The sequence below is a fragment of the Bos grunniens genome, chromosome 6, assembly GCF_055505025.1.
Source record: "Bos grunniens cultivar Pamir isolate PY7600 chromosome 6, Bosgru_T2T1.0, whole genome shotgun sequence".
Lineage (NCBI taxonomy): Eukaryota > Metazoa > Chordata > Mammalia > Artiodactyla > Bovidae > Bos > Bos grunniens.
In genome coordinates this window covers 32,419,394-32,444,057 of record NC_141170.1, presented here as the reverse complement: position 1 = coordinate 32,444,057, position 24,664 = coordinate 32,419,394, and the positions used below count along the sequence as shown (strand labels likewise).

At 36.4% G+C, this 24,664-nt stretch overlaps 1 protein-coding gene across 1 annotated transcript; it reads right to left on the bottom strand.

Annotated features, from left to right (window-relative positions):
• Positions 1–487: 487 nt before the first annotated feature.
• On the bottom strand, positions 488–24,664 carry LOC147370534 (sulfotransferase 1 family member D1). The gene is made up of 7 exons (XM_086407357.1): positions 24,517–24,664; positions 17,621–17,746; positions 16,720–16,817; positions 12,702–12,828; positions 11,163–11,257; positions 2,920–3,100; positions 488–600 (listed from the first exon to the last, which is right to left on the bottom strand). Exons 1-7 carry the CDS (start codon positions 24,662–24,664, stop codon positions 488–490), a joined length of 888 nt encoding a protein of 295 aa, XP_086263483.1.

Below are 24,664 nucleotides of genomic sequence, written 5' to 3'. Positions count from 1 at the left end.
ATATATGTTTATTTATTACTTTTAGATTATTAATGTATAAACTATAAGAGTAGAAGACCATGATTAATAAACTATTCAGTAAACACTCTAAGGAAATACACAAAAATGTCATTGATATTTTATTATGCTGATACCATTCTAAGCACACAATGAAGAGAATATAATGCCTTCTTAAGAGGGTATTTTGGGTCTAATCCATCTATCTTGAAGATTTTGTTAAGTATCTTCCTTACCAGTCCAACAATGCAGGCCTTAAATTTAAAAAATAAAGTACAATTATAAATTTTTAGACTTAATTTTATTTAGTCTTTAGGAATAATAAAGCATAATAAAAACATTGTAGAAGGTAGTTAAAATAATAAAACAATGTTGATCTTTCATATGCAAACTCTGAAATTCTTTGAATATTCTCTTATAAAACACTAATGTCAGTAAATAGGAAAACATTACACATAACTAAAGCAGCTGGAAAAAGAGCAAGTATTTCTTAGATCTCGGAATGAAATTGCAATGTAGACCCTTTCATTTTCTTTTCATAATCCTCTTCAAATCTTTCATACTGGGCTACAGTAAACTGATTTTTCCAGTCTGCTGAAACACCTAAAAAGAAAGATGAGGTGGTAAATTTTAAACTAATGTTAAAAATTTCTAATATCAATTTTAAGCTTAATTACTAGCTTGTATTTTTAGACCTCTAACTTTATACTGCTATATCTACTCCATAATTCTGTTCTTCACCTCCTACTCCCACTCCCAGACTCTTAGACCTTCCTAATTTTCCAAAAATCTCTGTGGGTTTTTCCAATATCTTATATAAAGAAATAACTTGTTGAATAGCTTCAGGAAATGTCACTGAGAGAAAAATCCAATGTCTCAAAATCTTTACTCTTTGATTTTAAGAGCTTGATTAATAAAGGACCAGAAAGCTTTTCAGACATTTTAAAACTATCTTTTCCAGTGTAAAATGATAAAAAGTTACTAAAGTTATTAAAAGGTTTCTATGATCAAGTAAGATTTAGAAACTACTATATTCAATGTAATTAAATCTATTTCATTATTATTGTATTGTTCTTTCAATCTTCTTGATACTAACCACATCTAAAACCTTAAAGGAAGAAATAGGAAGTAGTATTTATAATGCATATCTAATAGAAATAATGTCATTTTCATAGGGCAATTAAGAAGACACATTTGGAAGCCCAGTTTTAGAGAAAAAATGAAGAAAACATGCCAAAACAACCATCAATCTGGCCTAGGACTTCTTAACCTTGACATTTTATTTATGTATATCTCCACTGTTGATATTTGAAGTCAGCCAGTTCTTTGCTGGGGAGGATGCGGGGGTTGTCCTGTGCATTGTGGGAGGTTTTAGCACCATCCTTAGCCTCTATACATTGGAAGCCAACAGCGAACCCCTAGTCATGATCACCAGCAATGACTTCAAATGTTGTCAAACATCCCCTGGGAGGCAAAATCATACCTGGCCAAGATCCAGATATTCCCAGCAAGGCTTATCCATTGCACAGTTCCTAACCTCCTAAAAATATCTCTAGAATGTACTGATGCATTATAATTACAATTTCCTTTAATAGTGCCTTTACAGATTCTCGTCAAAACATCTGTTCCTCCAAAACTGTCTTAGATTATATTAATATTTACTCTCTTCTTCACTGTAAAAAGATTTTACACCTATGTCCATTGTAGTATGTTGTGTGATTCCTCCTTGCCTCATTAACTTTGGGCTTGGATTTTTTGTATGCTTTGGCCAAAGGAATTTGAATGTATGTGGTATATAGCACATCTGAACAGAAACTTTAAAGGGCCTGGCAAGTTTCCAACATCTTTCTTGATCTTTCTCTCTTTTTTGAGGGCATAGCTCACAAAAGGGCAGCTCTTTCAGTCTGGGTTTCAGAAAGAGAAGACACAAGAGGCAGAGCCCATGAGAGTCAAACAAAACTAATCAGAGTCAAAAAGAAATGAACAAAATTGCTGCAGCCACAGTTGGCCAACATACAACAATATTAAACAAAAAACAAGTCCCTAAGCTACTGAGATTCTTGGGGTTGTTTGTTTTAGCAAAAATGACTAATGCATACACAACTAACAGAATTTATCAATCTCATCATAAGGACAAAGACATACACACACATTTTGTTCATTCACTTAGTTGTGTCCAACTACAGCATTCCAGGCTTCCCTGTCCTTCACCATCTTCCAGATTTTGCTCAAATTCGTGTCTGTTGAGTTGGTGATGCCATCCAACCATACACACACACACACACACACTTCAACTCAACATATATTCAGTAAAGGAATATTTTGTGCAAAATGTTGACTACAGTTCAATACTTGAGTATGCAATGATTTATCATAATCATAGAAACAATCTCAAGGAGTTGGATTTTCTTTCATGGTAACCCACTCCAGTACTCTTTCTTGCCTTGAAAATCCCATGGACAGAGGAGCCTGGTAGGCTACAGTCCATGGGGTCACAAAGAGTCGGACACGACTAAGCGACTTCACTTTCATTTTTCAGTAATTTATTCCCAGTATTATTTAAGCTAGTTACCAACTATAGCAAAAATTTTAGGGAATATGAAGAATATCTAGATAATTCAGACAAATAACAGTCATCCTTCTGATACATCATTGAATGTCAAAATCTATACTTATCAACACATAGATTCTTGAATAAACGTTTTTTACTAGGAAGCTTGTCTTACATGTTAGACTTACAATAATAATAAATATTTTTGCCATGAATTATTTCCTTTAATAATTTTTTTCATAAAACTTTCTCCCCAACATACTTAATCTCTTCCCATTTACTTTGATATTGTTCTTATCTGCCTACATACAATGTCCATAATATTACTATCAATTTGTATAGAAGCTAATATATAATGTATATAAAGCTACCTTTTCTCATGAAGGGAGACACAGAATGGTCCATACAAAATTTTGGCATAGTCGTATAATTTGCACTAGGATTTTGCTTCATCATATCAAAGGAGCTATGATAGAGGATTTTATCCACAGTTTCTTCTGGAAGGTCTTTATCTAGAAATTTTAATAACTTCTGAATTTCACACTTTGGATCCTAAAAAATATTATAAAGAAACAGGATTATTTCAGGTAGATTTAGTCATGAAGTAAGCAATGCATTTTATAAGGATCCATATATCAATGTGTCAGAGGAAATATTTTTATAGTTTTATATGGCCTTTTCAATTTCCTTTCCCAAGTGTATAATCCTATTCTTGGTTATACCAGACAACCATCTGCTAAAAGGAAGAGGTAAGATTTGTTTCAAAAAATGGAAAAAAAAATAGGTCAATATTCAACTTTTCACTTTCAAAAGTAGAATTATCCTGTAGAATAATAGATGGTGATAAAACAAACTTGGGTCTCCTGCATTGTAGGTGGATTCTTTACATACTGAGCCACCAGAGAAGCCCTATGATATTATGGCAAGGTATAATTAAGATAAGATATAATTATGACAAGATGAAATTTTCAAAACCCCTTTATCTTCTTTTTATAGCATATCTAATATTAAGAATAGATTTCCACCAAGCATTTAAAGAATTAATATGAATATTTCTCAAACTCTTCCGAAAAGTAGAAGCTAAGAGAATACTTCCAAACTCATTTTATGAAGCCTGCCTTACCCAGACAACAAAGCTAGACAAGTAGAGTATCAGAAATGAAAATTGCAAGTCAATATCTCTGGTGAATATCAGTGCAAAAAACATGAACAAAATACTGGCAAACTAAATTCAACAGCACATTAAAAGGATCATATGCTATAATCATACCATTTCTGTCCTTTATGGAGCCCATCTTTGCATGAAATGTTCCCTTGGTATATCTAATTTTCTTGAAGAGATCTCTAGTCTTTCCCATTCTGTTGGTTGCCTCATTTCTTTGCATTGATCGCTGAGGAAGGCTTTCTTATCTCTTCTTGCAATTCTTTGGAACTCTGCATTCAGATGCTTATATCTTTCCTTTTCTCCTTTGCTTTTCACTTCTCTTCTTTTCACAGCTATTTGTAAGGCCTCCCCAGACAGCCATTTTGCTTTTTTGCATTTCTTTTCCACAGGGATGATCTTGATCCCTGTCTCCTGTACAGTCACGAACCTCCATCCATAGTTCATCAGGCACTCTATCTATCAGATCTAGTCCCTTAAATCTATTTCTCACTTCCACTGTATAATCATAAGGGATTTGATTTAGGTTATACCTGAATGGTCTAGTGATTTTCCCTACTTTCTTCAATTTAAGTCTGAATTTGGCAATAAGGAGTTCATGATCTGAACACAGTCAGCTCCTGGGCTTGCTTTTGCTGACTGTATAGAGCTTTCCATCTTTGGCTGCAAAGAATATAATCAATCTGATTTCAGTGTTGACCATCTGGTGATTTTCATGTGTAGAGCCAACTCTTGTGTTGTTGGAAGTGGGTTAAGAAGAGGTGGCAAGAATACACAGAAGAACTGTACAAAAAAGATATGCACAACCAAGATAATCATGATGGTGTGATCACTCACCTAGAGCCAGACATCCTGGAATGTGAAGTCAAGTGGGCCTTAGAAAGCTTCACTATGAACAAAGCTAGTGGAAGTGATGGAATTCCAGTTGAGCTATTTCAAATCCTGAAAGATGATGCTGTGAAAGTGCTGCACTCAATATGCCAGCAAATTTGGAAAACTCAGCAGTGGCCACAGGACTGGAAAAGGTCAGTTTTCATTCCAATCCCAAAGAAAGGCAATGTCAAAGAATGCTCAAACTACTGCACAATTGCACTCATCTCACACGCTGGTAAAGTAATGCTCAAAATTCTCCAAGCCAGGCTTCAGCAATACATGAACCGTGAATTTCCAGATGTTCAAGCTGGTTTTAGAAAAGACAGAGGAACCAGAGATCAAATTGCCAACATCCGCTGGATCATGGAAAAAGTAAGAGAGTTCCAGAAAAACATCTATATCTGCTTTACTGACTATGCCAAAGCCTTTGACTGTGTGGATCACAATAAACTGTGGAAAATTTGGAAAGAGATGGGAATACCAGACCACCTGACTTGCCTCTTGAGAAACCTATATGCAGGTCAGGAAGCAACAGTTAGAACTGGACATGGAACAACAGACTGGTTCCAAATAAGAAAAGGAGTATGTCAAGGCTGTATATTGTCACCCGGCTTATTTAACTTGTATGCAGAGTACATCATGAGAGACGCTGGGCTGGAAGAAGCACAAGCTGGAATGAAGATTGCAGGGAGAAATATCAATAACCTCAGATATGCAGATGACACCACCCTTATGGCAGAAAGTGAAGAGGAACTCAAAAGCCTCTTGATGAAAGTGAAAGTGGAGAGTGAAAAAGTTGGCTTAAAGCTCAACATTCAGAAAACGAAGATCATGGCATCCGGTCCCATCACTTCATGGGAAATAGATGGGGAAACACTGGAAACAGTGTCAGACTTTATTTTTATGGGCTCCGAAATCACTGCAGATGGTGATTGCAGCCATGAAATTAAAAGATGCTTACTCCTTGGAAGGAAAGTTATGACCAACCTAGAGAGCACATTCAAAAACAGAGGCATTACTTTGCCAACAAAGGTCCATCTAGTCAAGGCTATGGTTTTTCCAGTAGTCATGTATGGATGTGAGAGTTGGACTGTGAAGAATTGATACTTTAGAACTGTGGTATTGGAGAAGACTCTTGTGAGTCCCTTGCCCAGAAAGGAGATCCAATCAGTCAATTCTAAAGGAGATCAGTCTTGGGTGTTCTTTGGAAGGAATGATGCTAAAGCTGAAAGTCCTGTTCTTGGCCACCTCATGCAAAGAGTTGACATATTGGAAAAGACTTTGATGCTGGGAGGGATTGGGGGCAGGAGGAAAAGGAGATGACAGAGGATGAGATGGCTGGATGGCATTACCTACTCAATGGATGTGCATTTGAGTGAACTCCAGGAGTTGGTGATGGACAGAGAGGCCTGGCGTGCTGCAGTTCATGGGGTCGCAAAGAGTCGGACACGACAGAGTGACTGAACTGGACTGAACTGATGCTATAATCAAGTGAGATTTATTCTGGGGATGCATAAATGTTTCAACATCTGCAAATCAATCAATGTGATACATCACATTAACAAAATCATGAATATAAATCACATGATCATCTCAATAGATGCAGAAAAAATCATTTCACAAAATTTAATACTGATTTATGATTAAGAACTCCCAACAAAGGGAATAGAGAAGGAACATACATCAGTAAAATTAAGGACACATATAAATCCAGAGCTAACATACTCAAAGGTGAAAAGCTGAAAGTTTTCTAAGGCTAGGAATAATGGTTAACCATACTCAATAATACTCTGTTATAAGTTTTAAAGTTGCAGAGAGAGTATATCTAAAAATTCTCATCACAAGAAAAGATATATATATAACTCTGTGTTGTGATGTATATCAATTAGACTTATTGTGGTGGTTATTTTATACTGTAGACAGATATTGAATCATTCTTTTGTACATCTGAAACTAATATTATATGTCAATTATATCTTGATAAAATAACGAATAGATATACCTCTCAGAGAAATCTCTTATATTAGAAAAAAGATATTCTTTCTACCTCTCACACTTATATAGATATTTTGATAGTCTGAGTATATGAGGACAGTAAAATAAAAACCTGTGCACTTTCCAGCCCAGGGAGTGGTAGGGAAGAGAAAGAGACAATAATGAAGAGGAGAGATCCATTTAATGTATTCGTTGTGACTTTCCTTCTCTATGCATCAGGACTGGACCTAGAAGAGCACGTTAGGTGTAATGAAAGAGTTGCATTCAGATCAAATAGCTTGTGCCCTGCTACCCACTGGGGAAGTGTTCTTCTTGATGCTCTAAACCAGACTGAAACAGAGAGCCATAATCTTAGTGAACTGATGAGATCAGCCAGAAAACAATCTGAGCTTTCACTTTCCTAAGACATCCATCTCAATTCATGGAAACAGAACCAGAAAGTTTCTGTGGTGGCTCTAATAGAATCTATTTCTTATAACTGCATAACTTAACATGGTAGCAATAAGATACACGCCCTAATTCTTCAAGCGGAAGAATTACTATGAAAGTTGAATCCCCAGTTGTGACTAGTCTATCATGTGAAAGGTACGTGGAAGAGTGAGGGGAAAGGGTGGAGAAGGCTTGGAATGGTAATATTTCGGGCAGATCTGATAACAGAGACACTGGAACCCTTGATTAATTTTGAGCTTTTTCTGACAGAAGATGTAGGTTCTCCTCCCATATTTGAGAAGATTCAAATTCCTTGGAATAGGAAATGGCAACCCACTCCAGTATTCTTGCCTGGGACATCCCATGGATGGAGTAATCTGGCAGGCTTCAGTCCATGGGGTTGCAAAGAGCCAAACACGACTTAGCGACTAACCAACAAAAACAAAACTTCCTTAGCTCAAAGACCTTATTAAGACCTAATGTGGGAACTTCTCTTTCAAGATACTGCTTATAATCTTCAATCTCTATTTGTTGCTTCTTGTCCCATAATTAGGGCAATATACCACACCATAATCCAGAGTGGCAAGTGCAAAGTGGTTTGAACAGGATGCATGGGAAGCTGAGAATTTGACTAGCAAATCTGCCAGATAGGATTGCCTTAGGTGGGTAAGGTAGTTTCTTTAGGGGATGTGTGTGGAATAGATTTCCCAAATAAGAGATGAATGAATCATAGTCATCCAAGGGAATTTAGGTGTGGACAGGTTCTCTGAGAGACATTCAGTTTAAGAGATGAGACATATTTCTTAAATGAATTACCTAAATAATCAGGACAGGATAAGTTTTCAATCAAATTGTAGAATGAATTCTTTTCAATGCTAATGATTAAACTGAAGAAGAAAAAATAAAAGTTATATGTTTTAGAGATTACATAATAAAAATTACATTGCTTCCCCAATATCCTTGCCATAATAGTATAGGAGACTAAAAAACCATAAATAAACATATACATAAAATAATTAGAGGTGGTTGATACTATGAAAATAACAATAGAAGCAAAAGAGACTTTAGTAGACAAAAGATAAGTTATCTGATCTTGTGAACATGAAAGAGCTCTGTGGAGAGATAATACCCACGACATGAAGCATGAGAAGAGGTTAATCTAAAAATAGTAGGAAAAATGTTTCAAGTAAGCTCAATTTTTTGAGAAATGGAAAATGGCATCAGAAAAGATTGGAGAGACAGACAGGGACTAAATAATGTGCAAATCTATAAATTATCTTAATGTTTTATACTTTGGGGCTTCCCTGGTGGCTCATCAAGGCTAAAGAATCCACTTGCCAATGCAGGAGACACAGGTTTCATCCCTGCATCAGGAAGATACCCTGAAGAAGGAAATGGCAACCCACTCCAGTATTCTTGCCTGGAATATTCAATGGATAGAGGTGCTTGGTGGGCTAAAGTCCATGGGGTCATAGAGTGTTGGACAAAACTTAGTGACTAAACAACAGCAGCAGAGACAGAAGTCATTGAAAGATTATTAGAAGACAGTGGACATACTTTGATTCAGATTTTAAGAAGATCATTCTCTCTGAGTGAATAACAGAAGCAAAATTAGTTCAAATATATCAAGACAGTTGGCTGAACTAGAGTAGGAGACAGTATTAGCAGAAAGGAGTAGATTAAGTAAAAGATCAAGTTTCAAGGCTGAATTAATAGAACAGAAGATTAGTCATGAGGACTTGCCAGATGGCGCTAGAATTAAACAAACAAACAAACAAACAAATCACCTCCCAGAGCAAGAGACTAAGAGACATCAGTTGGACCCCTGGTTGGCAAAGATCCCCTGGAGAAGGAAAATCGCAACTCACTTCATTATCCTTGCCTGGAGAGTCTCATGGACAGAGGAACTTGGTGGGTTCTGGTCCAGTTCAGTTCATTTTAGTCGCTCAGTCATGTCTGACTCTTAGAGACCCCATGGACTGCACCATGCCAGACTTCTCTGTTCATCACCAGCTCCCAGAGCCTACTCAAACTCATGTCCATTGAGTTGGTGATGCCATCCAACCAACTCATTCCCTGTCGCCCCCTTCTCCTGCCTTCAATCTTTCCCAGCATCTGGGTCTTTTCCAGTGAGTCAGTTCTTTGCATCAGGTGGCCAAAGTATTGGAGTTTCAGCTTCAGTATCAGTCTTTCCAATGCATATTCAAGATTGATTTTCTTTAGGATGGACTGGTTGGATCTCCTTGCTGTGCAAGGGATGCTCAAGAGTCTCTCCAACACCACAGTTCAAAAGCATCAATTCTTTGGCACTCAGCTTTCCTTATAGTCCAACTCTCACATCCATACATGACTACTGGAAAAACTATAGCTGTGACTAGATGGAACTTTATTGGCAAAGTAATGTCTCTACTTTTTAATATGCTGTCTATATTGGTCATAGCTTTTCTTCCAAGGAGCAAGCATTTTTTAATTTCATGGCTGCAGTCACCATCTGCAGTGATTTTGGAGACCAAGAAAATAAAGTCTCTCACTATTTCCATTGTTTCTCTATCTATTTGCCATGCAGTGATGGGACCAGATGCCATGATCTTAGTTTTCTGAATGTTGAGTTTTAAGCCAACATTTCACTCTCCTCTTTCATCAAGAGGCTCTTTAGTTCTTCTTCACTTTCTTCCATAAATGTGGTATCGTCTACATATCTGAGGTTATTGATATTTCTCCCAGCAATCTTGATTAAAGCTTGTGCTTCATCCAGCCTGGCATTTCACATGATATACTCCACATATAAGTTAAATAAGCAGGGTGACAAAATATAGCCTTGACGTACTCCTTTCCTGATTTGGAAACAGTCTGTTGTTCCATGTCCAGTTCAAACTGTTGCTTCTTGATCTGCACACAGATTTCTCAGGAAGCAAGTCAGGTGGTCTGGTATTCCCATCTCTTTCAGAATTTTCCACAGTTTGTTGTGATCCACACAGTCAAAGGCTTTGGCATAGTCAATAAAGCAGAATGATTTTCTGGAAACCTGTTGCTTTTTCAGTGATCCAGCAGATGTTGGCAATTTGATCTCTGGTTCCTCTGCCTTTTCTAAAACCAGCTTGAACATCTGGCAGTTCACAGTTCATGAACTGTTGAAGCCTGGCTTGGAGAATTTTGAGCATTACTTTGCTAGCATGTGAGATGAGTGTAATTGTGCAGTAGTTTAAGCATTCTTTGACATTGCCTCTCTTTGGGATTGGAATGAAAACTGACCTTTTCCAGTCCTGTGGCCACTGCTGAGTTTTCCAAATGTGCTGACATATTGAGTGCTGTGCTTTCACAGCATTATCTTTTAGCATTCGAAATAGCTCAACTGGAATTCCATCACCTCCACTAGCTTTGTTTGTGGTGATGCTTCCTAAGGCCCACTTGTCTTCACATTCCAAGATGTCTGGTTCTAGGTGAGTGATCACACCATCATGATTATCTGGATCATGAAGGTCTTTTTTGTATAGTTCTTCTGGGTATTCTTGCTACCTCTTCTTAATATCTTCTGCTTCTGTTAGGTCCCTACCATTTCTGTCCTTTATTATGCCCATCTTTGCATGAAATGTTCCCTTGGTATCTCTAATTTTCTTGAAGAGATCTCTAGTCTTTCCCATTCTATTGTTTTCCTCTATTTCTTTGCACTGATCGCTGAAGAAGGCTTCCTTATCTCTCCTTGCTATTCTTTGGAACTCTGCATTCAAATGGGTATATCTTTCCTTTTCTCCTTTGCCTTTCACTTCTTTTCTTTTCATAGCTATTTGTAAGGCCTACTCAGACAACCATTTTGCCTTTTTTCATTTCTTTTCCATGGTGATGGTTTTGATCACTGCCTCCTGTACAATGTCATGAACCTCCATCCATAGTTCTTCAGGCACTCTATTAGATCTACTCCTTTGAATCTGCTTATCACTTCCACTGTATACTCATAAGGGATTTGATTTAGGTCATACCTGAGTGGTCTAGTTCCTGAATGCTTCCAGTCCATAGGGTTGCAAAGAGTCCGAAAAGAATGAAGTGACTTAGCACACACAGATTACTCATATTTATAGATCAAAAAGAAAAGAAAGTGTGATACAAAGATGAATCTTAAGTTTCCTTAAAAATGAAGAAATAGTAGTTTGCTCTTACCTGTTTCATGTCTTCATAAAACAGATAAAGTTTGCGATAATCTTTTTTCTTCTCCCACCAGCCCTTAACATGGTCATACCAAGAACCAAAAGCCACTAAATTGAGACATAAAATGATCACATAATTAAAATATTTACATGAAGTAAAGAATTGTTCAACATTATTCCCAGTCATCCTCACACATCAGTATGATTACTTATTAGTTCAGGAATGAGGGGTGGTAGGATAAGAGAAACATATCAAATAATTCCTGTTCTCACCCAACTTACAATCTTAGAAAGGATGAAATACTTCTGTTACATGATGAATTGTGTCCCCTCAAATTCTTATGTTGAAGTCCCAATCACTAGTACTTCAGACTACAACTGATTTTGGAAATAAACTGAAGAAGTAGTTATTAGGCAAAAAGGAACTAGAAATTGAAGATTTAGAAAATTCTCAGCTTATCCATATTGAAAAAGGATCTGAGAAAGCATACTCTGGAAAAAACACCAAGGATGTGATTGGCAGCATTCATCAAAGAGGTTCAGTGTGTGACTTAAAAATACAATTAGTTATCACAGTGAAAACACTGCCAGTTTGCACTGAAGGGACGGTGGCAGGATGAAATGTGAGAAGACTGTTAGACTTCTGGGTCCCTACAGGCAAGAAATAGACCAATAGAGCCATGTGGCTGCGAACATGCTTCTTTCTTCAAGGATGACCCTAAAGGAGGTTCAGAGGTCATCAGGAAATAACAACAAACATGTACAATGAGACCATATGAAGATATAGGGAGAAGATGGTCACCTACAAGACAAGAAGAAAAGCCTCAGAAATCACCCCTGAGTACACCTTTATCTTGGACGTCTAACCTTCAGAACTGTGAGAAAATAAATGTGAGTTGTTTAAGCCATTCAGTCTGTGGCACTTTTCTACGACAGGCCTAGCAAAAAAGATACAGCTACAAATAAATAAAACTAAAATTACAAGAGCAAGATGGCAGATACTAAGTAGCACAGAAGGTAAGTGGTATTGAAGTTCATAGGAGAGGGAGAGGGAGAGAAAGACAGGGATTGAGAGGTTAGGAATGGGATGTGGAAGAAGCATAGAGTTACTACCATAGGCATGAATATGTTTCCTAAAAGAGGCTCTGTAGAAGAACAAAGACTTGAATATAAAATTTTCACTCAAGAATTTCCAGTTTATATAATAAAAATGGAGGAATGGTAGAGGAAAGGAAGTCCAAAAGAAATGTACAAAATCAAAACAATACAAGGGGAGGGACAGTAAGAAAGTGCTTCTCAGTGGTCACTAAGCAGTAACAAAACAGAGACTTAGGATTGATGACTCTGTAAGTCTCATATTCCCCAAAAGTCTTTAAAGGGAAGAGACTATATGTTTTATCTTTTGCTTTGTCTATCTTCTTCATACACTAGTAGAATGTTGGGCATATATTAGGTGTATAATAAATATAAAATTTGTATTTAAACCTTATATCTCCTTGTAAAAAGATTTTTCACAATGGAACTCTATCATTAAAATAAGATTTAGACTCACCCTTTCCAGTCATGAATTTATCTAGGAATTCCTCCCAGGTACCAGGATCTGGATGCATTTTTGCCATTTGGTAAAAATAATAGTAAGACATGGCTACATCTTTAGCATTCCGTGCCACATAGACCATCTGTGGGGAGATAGGGAAAATCATCATTTCATTTATATTCTTTAATCACTTGTATTTTTTTGCTTACCCTGGCAGAATGTTTATTTTCCTTTTTTTAATCATAACCTAAGCTTTATATTTATATTCTGACATAGTATATTCATGACTATATATAACACAAAAACTTCTCATATCTCACTTCCCTGATTTGTCTTTAGTCTTTCAAAAGAAGAGCATCTCTTAACATATGGAAAACCAAGTATAATAAGAATTACAGTAAATATTGAATTTTAAGAAAGAAATAACCTTGCTCTTAAATTGAGAATATTTCTCTGTATAACTTGTTAAAACTAATAATGAAAGGAAAAAGCAAGTTTATAAAGCTGAAAAAACATCTTACCTTTTATTGAAAAGAAACTATTATTTGGGTACATTTAATCAATGTACATAACGATCATTGCTGTTTATAATGATTGACATGGGAGTAAAATTTATGTATTAAGATGCCAAGTATGTTTGAAGGCAGACATTTTGAATACATTTCCCGATAAAAGTGATATTGCTATGCCTTGCTGGCAAATCCTATGAAGTCCATTAAGCCTACTTATCCCCTGTAAAAGCACACCTGAAAACACTGAAGCCCTAGCCACTTATGCAGTAAATATATTTCTAAGTAAAAATGTATTTCAGGAAGAAATCTCCTTTCATCTAAACAGAATCTGAGCTTTCTTCTTCTTTTCCAACTGATGGAGAAAGGAAATGGGAACTTTTATAATCCCATACCACTGGTAGTTCTCGTATTCTGGACAGGCTTAGAAAGAAGAAAGAAGTGACATGAATGGAGAGGGATTTTTCAAAAGTTTAGAGCTTGGACTCTGTTGCTGATACAATTTTTTGAGAAAATACTAAACTTTGCAAATATTCTCAATTGATTTCTGTTTCAATACTGAGAGACCATGGTGGTGAATCAACTGCTTTCTTATCACCCCTTCTATTTCTTTAATGAAGTCTGTGAGATAGAAATGTAGATAAAAGGCTCTCAGAGATATTCCCCAATTCTCCTAATACCAAGGTATTTCTGGGAGTTTCTATGAGTTTTTACTTCAAGATTTAAGATGATAAACTATATCCTTACTTCCTTATCACATTTGTTTTAATTAGATTTTGAATGAAAAACAAAGGTAGACACAAACACACATACAAAGACATTTTGGATAACATAAGTATAATCAATCAATTTTTCAAAAGAAAAACTACAGCTGAAAAACAACAGCTGTTTTGCTCATTCTATTAAAGATGTAGTGATAAAGACATGCTCTAAACACATTTCTCAGATCTACAGGTCTGGTGACTGTCTAGCTTTCCAGATTCATTTTCCAACCACATTAAACCATTTGTGGAATCTGCCTCATGCCTTGCTGTTTCACATGTTAGGCTATGTACATATAGTTTTCTTTTTCTAAACTGACCTCGTTAATCTGAAAATCTCCTACTTTTTCTTTAAGATGTTGATGAAAATTTTCCTTCTTTTATGAGACTTCTTTCAGGACTTCCCTTGTAGTCCAGTGGTTAGGACCCTGTGCTTCCACGGCAGGGGGCATGGGGTTCTATCCCTGGTTTGGGAACTAAGTTGCTGCAAGTTGTGCAGCATAGCCAGAGAGAGAGAGAGACTACTTTGCCCCAAAGAATCTTTACTTCATGTACTGGCACTTACCTTGCTGATATGTAATTATTTTTTCATGTTTATATCTATCTATCTATTTATCTATATAGATATATATATATATATTATCTATCTATGATATCTAAATCTAAAGCTATGTAAAGTTGCTTGGAATAATTAATCATTAGGGAAATATAAAGTAAAACCACAATGAGATGCCACCAGTTTGCCACCATTTACCAGTATGGCTAAAAGTAAATATTTTTAGCTATATTTTGGATTGATGAGGACATGGAGAACTTAGACTCATATACTACTGATCAAAGTGTACACTAGTGCATATGCTTGGAAAAGAAATTGGAAAATTTTTTTCTAAAGCTGGACAAATGCATACTTTAAGATGCAGTACTATCCCAAGATATGTAACTAAGAGAAATGTATACATATATGTGCTATTTTATATTTGCATAAGAATGTGCACTGCAGAACTATTTTTATTACTGACAATAAACAACAACGCAACTGTCCATCAATTATACCATGAATAAGTAATTTGTGGAATATTCACGTGTACATATTAGAATGCCTAACATCAGTGGTTCTCAAATGTTAATATGAACCAAATATGCTTGGAGGTCTTACTAAAACTCAGATTGCTAGACCCTAAGCCCATAATTTCTGATTCAGTAGGTTGGATTTGGGCCTGAGAATTTGCATCTATAGTGAGCTACTTTTGCTCATGATACCACAATTTATGATGTAAACAGGTCTATATTAAGAGAACCAAGACAAAAGCAAAATAACAAGTATGGTAAGAATTGATCCCACAGATATTACATTAAATGGAATAAGCTAAAGGTGAAACTCCAGTATTTTGGCCACCTCATTCGAAGAGTTGACTCATTGGAAAAGACTCTGATGCTGTGAGAGATTGAGGGCAGGAGGAGAAGGGGACGACAGAGGATGAGATGGCTGAGTGGCATCACTGACTCGATGAACATGAGTCTGAGTGAACTCCGGGAGTTGATGGACAGGGAGGCCTGGAGTGCTGCAATTCATGGGGTCGCAAAGAAGTCGGACACGACTGAGCGACTGAACTGACTGAACTGAAACATTCAAGAGAATAACTTTACAAGAAAAACAGGCAAATCACTTTATGATGAAAACATTCACAAATAATGATTATCTCTGCAAATGGGGATGGGTTCCTGTCTGGAAATGCACAGGAATAGAGCTTTATCTGGCTCTATTCCTCATTTAATTCCTTGGTCAATTTCTTGTTCTGGGGTCTAATTTCATGGGTATGCTCACTTTATGAAAACTCCTCAATCCATATCCTTAGCATTTATGTACTTTCCACTATAAACATTACATGAATTAAAATACTTATTAAAAAGGTAGCTTGAAACAAATCCATTGTTATTGTTACAACAAGTCCATTGTTGTAAGTCATGTCCAACCCCATAGATTGTAGCCCCCTAGGCTCTTTTGTCCACTGGATTTCCCAGGCAAGAATACTGGAGTGAGTTGCCAGTTCCTTCACCAGGGGATCTTCCTGACCCAGGGATTGAACCAGTGTCTCATATTGGCAGGCAGATTCTTTACCATTGAGCAACCAGTGAAATCCGTAATATAGTAGTTAGCTAAACCTGCAACGTAATATTTTGCTGTTGTTTAGTCACTAAGTTATGTCCAGTTCTTTTGCCACCCCTATGGATTGCAGCCCACTAGGCTCCTCTCTCCATGGGATTTCCCCTGCCAAAATACTGGAGTGGGTTGCCATTTCCTCCTCAAGGGAATTTTCTCAACCCAGGGATCCAACCTCCCTTTTCTACTTGGCAGGTGGATTCTTTACCACTGAGCCATCAGGGAAATGTTATAAATTATAATATGCTGTATGTTATAAATTATATATAAGTTCATATTGGTAAATTAAAATTATACTGAGTTAGTGAAGGAGTTCTGGATTATCTAAATATCCATTGTTTAAAAGCAATGAGTGAAGGGATTTAGACAAGAAGGCATTTTAGAAACAAGAAAGCCTGAGTGATTCTCAGTGTTTGGGCACTGAGAATAATCCTTTATCTATAGCACTTGTGTCCAGTGGTATTATTTTGATCCTTGGGATATATGGACAAAATTATTATTTTTTCAATGATTTATCCAGGGATTGCAATTTCCCATCTTAATTTCTGCATAATTAGTCAAAGTAATCACAACATAAAGTTTGCTGTTTAAAAATTTGCTACCTTGCAGTTATTTTTCCAAAATGAAGAAGGGAGAAGTTGGACAGGTAGGTGTTTTTTCACTAATCTAGGAGACTGCATGTCATTCAAGTCCTCAACACCTGCAAGCGTAAAAGTTAAACTACATTTTAAATATGGAATCATAAGGTTAATTAAAATATAACCTAAGACTTTGTAAACATTAATTCCACTATGTGACTTGAAATGGATATATGACTGCATATCCTCATATACTTCTGAGATCCACAATAAAGTAAAAACAGATAAATTCTGGTGAGCTAGGATTTTTTATTTGTAAATAATGGGGCTTATTATCTTTATAAGTGTCTATAAATCCTCAGATAAAAGGCTTGCTGAGGCAGTAAGTCAAGTGCTAGTTGTCCAAGTTTTTCCTTCATTTATCTTCCTCTTTTATTTATTTACAGTATGGGAAAATTTAACTACAGGACTTCAAAATCTCTTTCCAGCTTTTTTATATTCAAATCTTAAAATCAAATTAAGCCATGAGATCCATGACTAATTTTAAATATTTTAATAATACAAAACCACATATTCCCATCATCATTTTATTTGAGTCTGTGAACATCAGCTACATAATAGTAGACACGATTCTATAATGAATCAAACACCGAATTTTCTACATATAATGATCACACATTATTTAAATGTTGAAAGCTTTAATATACTCATTAAAATGTCCTCATATGTAGATATTATCTTTGGGAAGATAATAAGTTGACTATAATAAGGGTATTGGCATAGCCAAATTCTTACTCTTTTATTGTAGACACTTATGATTCAACTGTGCAAGCTCTATTTGTATCATTTTCCATCACAACACTTTCAAACACCACAAAAATAGGGATTTAATCCTATACAGAAAAGGAACATTAAGAGATATAACCATTTGTAAGTCTTGGAATTATTAATTCCATGAATGGCACTCGTTTGTATATTGCATCTCTTTTACATTTCTCCTCATCCCCATTGTTATAGATCAAATCCAATATTTCACTAATCCAGGTTGTTCCTGAGGAAAAAAGAATCAAAGAAACTCAAAACTTCTGTGTTAAAATGTTTGGCAAAACTAATACAATTATGTAAAGTTTAAAAATAAAATAAAATTAGAAAAAAAAAAGTAAATTAAAAAAAAGAAGTAAATACAAGACAATATCTCTAAGCCTGGAGACAGAAAAAAAAAATGTATATGAGAGGGTTAATAGAGGTAGAGAAGCACTGTAATATATTAAAAAAAAAAAGTGTTCTTCATTTGCGTTTTGTTTTCCTAGGAGATAGGAAATATCAGTATCTCTTTTCTTAGGAGATATCAGTATCTATCTTGAACATATACATATGAATTGTGTACATATGTATGTATGTGTATCTATATGTCTAAAATCTGATTAAAATAACCATAAGAGTAAGGCAGGCAAAGGACGTAAGCATGACTTTTTAAGGAGACAGAATTTAAATAGCAATAGCATACCCTCCTGGGTGAAATGGATGAGGGAATTAGTCACATTTAGTGAATCTGACCAGAAACTTGTATATTTCCTACTTAACTAAAAAGATTATTAGTTTGGGGGACAAAAGAGCACTTCAGGTAAAAATGTTCAACATTTGGTGGAATGGTGAACAAGGGAAACAAGACGTTGTAAATGCATCCATAGAGACTCACGTGTCATTCATCAACAAAAGACAATGGATTCTGAATGAGCAGGGCAGACCAAGTCACTCTGATCTTCTGAGATTGTGCCTCACTGGTCTTTTGAGAAATGGACCTAAGTGTATGAGAATATAGTCTACCCAATTGTCTACGGCACTCAATGATCAGGGTGTTGAGGCACTGCTAAACAAACAAACAAAACAAACATCGTAGTACCTCAGAGAAAAATACTTTATTAATTGTTTCTATCCTCTTCCTCTTTACCCAGTGTGTAATGATAGTCTCTAAATTGCATAATCGTAGATCAAAACTAAATATACAAATTAAATAACTGATCTGTGCACACAGCATTTCTGAAGAATGATCTGTCTGTAGATGCAATTTTGAGTACTTTAGACTTCCTTACTATTCAGTCCTTTCTTGTGGACAACTCTTCCTCTTCCTTGTCCCTACATCATGAGCATGGGTCTCTCTCCTCTATCCTTCTACATAGACAATTATAGTACTAAGAAAAAGATGAGTCAAATCATTATCACCCTTGAACATTTTGTTGCTTGGTCTGATTTCGGCTTGGGCTTCCCTCATGTGGTAAAGAATCTGCCTGATATTTCAGGAAATGCAGATTTGATCCTTCTATCAGGAAGATACCCTGGAGAAGGAAGTGGCAACTCACTGCAGTATTCTTTCCTGGGAAATCCCATGGACAGAGATGCCTGGTGGCCTACGCTCCACGGGGTCGCAAAGATTCAGACACAACTTAGTGACTAAATGACAGCAAATGGTTTTGGCTTAAGCAATGATTCATGAGGGGGAGAAAAAGAGACCTAAATGCCAAAGTACAATATAGAACATTTTATTTCCTATTAGTGGGTGGTTCAAATGGTGGCCAATGAAATCTGATTGAAAAAGATGCCAACTTATGGTTTGAACTGTAAATGTTTACTTTCCACAATATTTGAAAAAAATAGCATATGGTTTAGCTCATTAATGAGTTCATTAACTTGAAACTTTTTATAAAAAAATCAACAGGGCACCAAATATTAGTAATTTTAAGATGTAATCTCAATAGATTGTAAAGGAAATGAACTAAAAAGAAAATAACAGGAATAAAGAGTGTAGGATTAATTTATATGAAGCCATTTAGCTCTTACTATGCCAGAAAAAGTTCACCTTCAAGGATTCCTTTCATAGATGAACTGTTTGAATAATGGTAGCTTCCAAAAATCGTCTTTAGTATGCTCCCAAATATCATTTGTTATTGTTGTTTGTTGCTAAGTCATGCCCAACTGTTTGTGATGGACTGTAGCCCACCAGGCTCCATGGACTGTAGCCTGCCAGGTTCCTCTCTCCGTGGGATTTCCCAGGCAAGAATATTGGAGTGGGTTGCCATTTCCTTCTCCAGGAGATCTTCCAGACCCAGGGATTGAATCTGCATCTCCTTCATTGACAGGTGGATTTTTTTTTTAATCACTGAGCCACCAGGGAAGCCCCCTTAACACCATATACAAAAATAAATTTAAAATGGATTGAAGACCTAAATGTAAGGCTGGATACTTTAAAACTCTTAAAGGAAAACATAATTAAAACACTCTCGGACATAAATTGGAGAAGGCAATGGCACCCCACTCCAGTACTCTTGCCTGGAAAATCCCATGGATGGAGGAGCCTGGTGGGATCCAGTCCATGGGGTCACTAAGAGTCAGGCACAACTGAGCGACTTCACTTTCACTTTCCACTTTCAGGCATTGGAGAAGGAAATGGCAACCCACTCCAGTATTCTTGCCTGGAGAATCCCAGGGAGAGAGGAGCCTAGTGGGCTGCCGTCTATGGGGTCGCACAGAGTCGGACACGACTGAAGCGACTTAGCAGCAGCAGACATAAATTGCAGCAAGATCATTTTTGATACACCTCCTTGAGTAGTGGAAATAAAAACAAAAATTAACAAATGGTTAGGTTATTGTTTTTGTTTTGTTTTTTTTTTTTTGAGCTGCATGAGTTTTTGCATATTTTGGAGATTAATCCTTTGTTGGTTGTTTCTTTTGTAAATACTGTATTTTCTCTCACTGTGAAGGCTATCTTTTTATTTTGTTTATATTTTCCTTTGCTGTGCAAATGCTTTTCAGTTTAATTAGGTTCCATTTGTTTATTTTTGTTTTTATTTTCATTATCCTAGGAGATGACTCAGAAAAGATCCTGCTAAAATTTATGTCTGAGAGTATTCTGCCTATTTACCTTAAAGAGTTTTATAGTATCCAGCCTCACCTTTAGATCTTTGATCCATTTTGAGTTTATGTTTTTGTGTGGTGTTAAGGAGTATTCTAATTTCTTTGTTTACATGTAGTTTTTCAGTTTTCCCAGAACCATTTATTGAAAAGACTATCTTTTCTCCATTGTATACTCTTGCTTCCTTTGTCATAGATTAGGTGACTATAGGTGTGTTGATGTGTCTCTGGGCTTTCTATCCTATTCCATTGATTTATATTTCTGCAGTATATATATTTGTCCAATATATCCAGAGAAAATTATAATCTGAACAGATACATGCAGCTAATGTTCATTGCAGCACTATGTTTACAATAGCCAGGACATAAAAGCAACCTACATGTCCATCAACAGAAGAATGGATAAAGAAGATATAACACATATATACAATGGACTACTATTCCACTGAACTATGTAGCACATATATGTGTGCATGCTAAGTTGCTTTAGTCGTGTCCAACTCTGCGATTCTACTGTGTGTAGCCTGCCAGGCTCTTCTGTCCATGGGATTCTCCAGGCAAGAATACTGGAATGGATTGCCATGCCCTCCTCCAGGGGATCTTCCTGACCAGGGATCAAACCCATAGCTTTTATGTCTCCTGCATTGGCAGGCAGGTTCTTTACCACTAGCACCACCTGGGGAGGACTAGTGGTCTAATACAATGGACTATTCCTACTGTAGTACATATATACAACAACCTACATGTCTATCAACTGAGAAATGGATAAAGAAGGTGCAGTACATATACACAATGGACTATGGGCTAACCATTAAAAACAATGAAATAATTCAATTTACAGCAACATGGATAGACCTAGAGATTGATATACTGAGTTAAGTAAGTCAGACAAAGACAGACACCATATGTTATCACTTATATATGGAATCTAAACAACAACAACAAAAACAGTAAAAGTGAGCTTATTTACAAAACAGAAATAGGATCACAGATGTAGAAAGCAAACTTATGGTTACTAGGGGGAAAAGGGGGAGCGAGGGATAAATTGATACATGCACAGTATTATATATTTATATATATATATATATATAGTATATAGAAGAGTGATACCTAATAAAGATCTACCATATAGCACAGGGAACTCAACTCAATACTCTGTAATGATCTATAGGGAAGAAGAACCTAAAAAAAAGAGTGAATATATGTATAATTGATTCACTGTGCTATATACCCAAAACTAACACATTGTAAATCAACTGCACTCCAATAAAAATTAAAAATAAAACAAAACAAAGGTTGACTTAATGTTTTGCTGCTTGTGAATATATCAAAAAAAGCAGAAACAAAAGAACACATATGTTATCAGTGACTATATTTCCTTTCCTAAGCTTATACTTCAACAAAGAAATGTAAAGTAGATTTGGTCCTAAACAATTTGAGCTTGGTGTACAGCTCTTTTCTATAATAGTGACAAGAGAAAGGAAAAGCAAGCTTTTGCTAAAAGAAACATATTTTTCATGTCTATGAAGGTCTGCATAATACATTTGTTTACTTCCTAGTAGGAACCCTATATTCTCATGCAATGTTTGTAATTTTGGCACATTAGAATCCCCCAAGCTTTGCAGGGCTTTCCTCCTAGGACCTGTAACATATAGCTTTGAGGTAGTTTTAATATTTATAACCTAAAAAAAAAGATCGGTAGTCAGTATACTTATTAAAATTTTATTTTCCTCAATTCTTTTAAGAAATGAAGCAGGAATATAAAGGAAAATTGACTTTAGAGAGTTCTGTAGTCAGGACAGTTGGTTGATTATGAGTGCAAGTAAATTAACTGGATAAAAGGCAAGAGAGAGCCTCATCTCTCTGATACCTTTCTATATATCTAACACTGGGTAAAGTGGAAAGCTATCATAAAAAGATCTGAAGGAATACACATTTTTTAATTGAAGTATGGTTGATTTAAAATATTGTGTTAGTTTCATGTGTACAACAAAGTGATTCAGTCATATATGTTTTTGAGAAATACAAGATATTGATTCTTTTAAAAAAGTTATTTGCTTACATTATTTTTAGCCATCTTGGGTCTTTGTTGGGGCCACTCTTTGTTGTGGTGCATGGGCTTCTCACCACAGTGTCTTCTCTTGTTGCAGAGCACAGGCCCTGGGTGTGTGTGCTTCAGCAGTTGCAGAATGCAGGCTCAAGAGTTGCAGCATATAGGCTCTAGAGTGCGGGCTCAGTAATTGTGGATCATGAGCTTAGTGTCTCCATTACACATGTAATCTTTCAGAACCAGGGATGCAACTCATGTCCCCTGCATTGGCAAGGAGATTCTTAACCACTGAACCACTAGGGAAGTTAAAAAATTATTGATTTTTATTGTTATATTAAACTCTCCTTTCTGAAATTGTGTACTAAAGTGAGAAGGTATTTTGCTTAGAGCAAAATACTTCTAAATTCAGTTCAGTTCAGTCTCTCAGCCATGTCTGACTCTTTGTGACTTCATGGACTGCAGCATGCCAGGCTTCCCTGTCCTTCACCTTCTCCCAGAGTTTGCTCAAACTCATGGCCATCAGGGCAGTGATGCCATCCAACCATCTCATCCTTTGTCGTCACCTTCTCCTCTCATCTTCAATCTTTCCCATCATCAGGGTCCTTTCCAATGAGTTAGATCTTTGCATCAGGTGGCCAAAGTATTGGAGTTTCAGCTACAGGATCAGTCCTTCCAATGAATATTCAGGACTGATCCCCTTTAGGATGGACTGGTTGGATCTCCTTGCAGTCCAAGGGACTCTCAAGAGTCTTCTCCAACACCACAGTTCAAAAGCATCAATTCTTTGGTGCTCAGCTTTCTTTATAGTCCAACTCTCACATCCATACATGACTACTGGAAAAACCATAGCTGTGACTAGATGGACCTTTGTTGGCAAAGTTATGTCTCTGCTTTTTAATATACTGTCTAGTTTGGTCATAGCATTTCTTCCAAGGAGCAAGTGTCTTTTAGTTTCATGGCTGCAGTCACCATCTGTAATGATTTTGGAGCCCAAAAGAGTAAAGTCACTGTTTCCATTATTTCCCCATCTATTTGCTATGAAGTGATGGGACCAGATGCCATGATCTTAGTTTTCTGAATGTTGAGCTTTAAGCCAACTTTTTCACTCTCCTCTTTCACTTTCATCAAGAGGTTCTTTAGTTCTCCTTCACTATCTGCCTTAAAGGTGGTGTTATCTGTGTATCTGAGGTTATTGATATTTCTCCCAGCAATCTTGATTCCAGCTTGTGCTTCATTCAGCCCGGCATTTCTCATGAGGTATTCTGTATATAATTAAATAAGCAGGGTGACAATATACAGCCTTGGTGTACTCCTTTCCCGATTTGAAACCAGTCTATTGTTCCATGTCCAGTTCTTATTGGACTGCTGCAAGGTCAGGGGCACTAAGTGCCTCAGTGCGTGCAAGGGACCTTTTGTAGGAGGTTGCCATTATCTTCATTACCTCCACCCTAGTTTGGTCTCAGGTCAAAATACTTCTAAACATATTCACAAAATAAATACGTTTGAAATAGCAAAACACTGTTTTACAAAATATCTTTGAGTATTAAAATAAGCAAAATATTTAAACATTAACTTGTATAGAAAGTTTATGTGTGCATATGTATTCTAATGTTCTTAAATTCTTTATCTGTGTAGTTTGTTTTTGCTTGACTTTAAAAAGAAATTCCAATAGCATTAATTTCCACTCGGATATAGCCTCCACTCAGTTGCAGACCTTTCAAAATAAGAAGTGACTTTGTATAACTTAAAACTATCCCACAGCTGCTCCAGATATCCCCTTGTCAAGTGATCTGTCGATCATTGGGCTTACACAGGTGGATCAATAGCCAATCAGCTAGTACAAATAAATGAAAAGATCTTACCAGATTTGGGATAGGTGGTGATCAGAAGGTCATCTGGTCGATTTTCAAATGACTCCACCTGGGACCACTCCTCAACAATGCTCCAAAAAAGAGGGATGCCCTGAACATCCACCAACTCCCTCCTGAATATATCCAGCTTGCTGTCCAT

Coding starts and splice junctions, on each gene's coding strand:
- LOC147370534 (XM_086407357.1), bottom strand. CDS start 24,664: ATGGACAGCAAGCTGGATATATTCAGGAGGGAGTTGGTGGATGTTCAG. Junction 11,258..12,701: donor TAAATTCATGACTGGAAAGG/GTGAGTCTAAAT, acceptor GTCTCAATTTAG/TGGCTTTTGGTTCTTGGTAT. Junction 601..2,919: donor GTCTCCCTTCATGAGAAAAG/GTAGCTTTATAT, acceptor CTTTCTTTTTAG/GTGTTTCAGCAGACTGGAAA.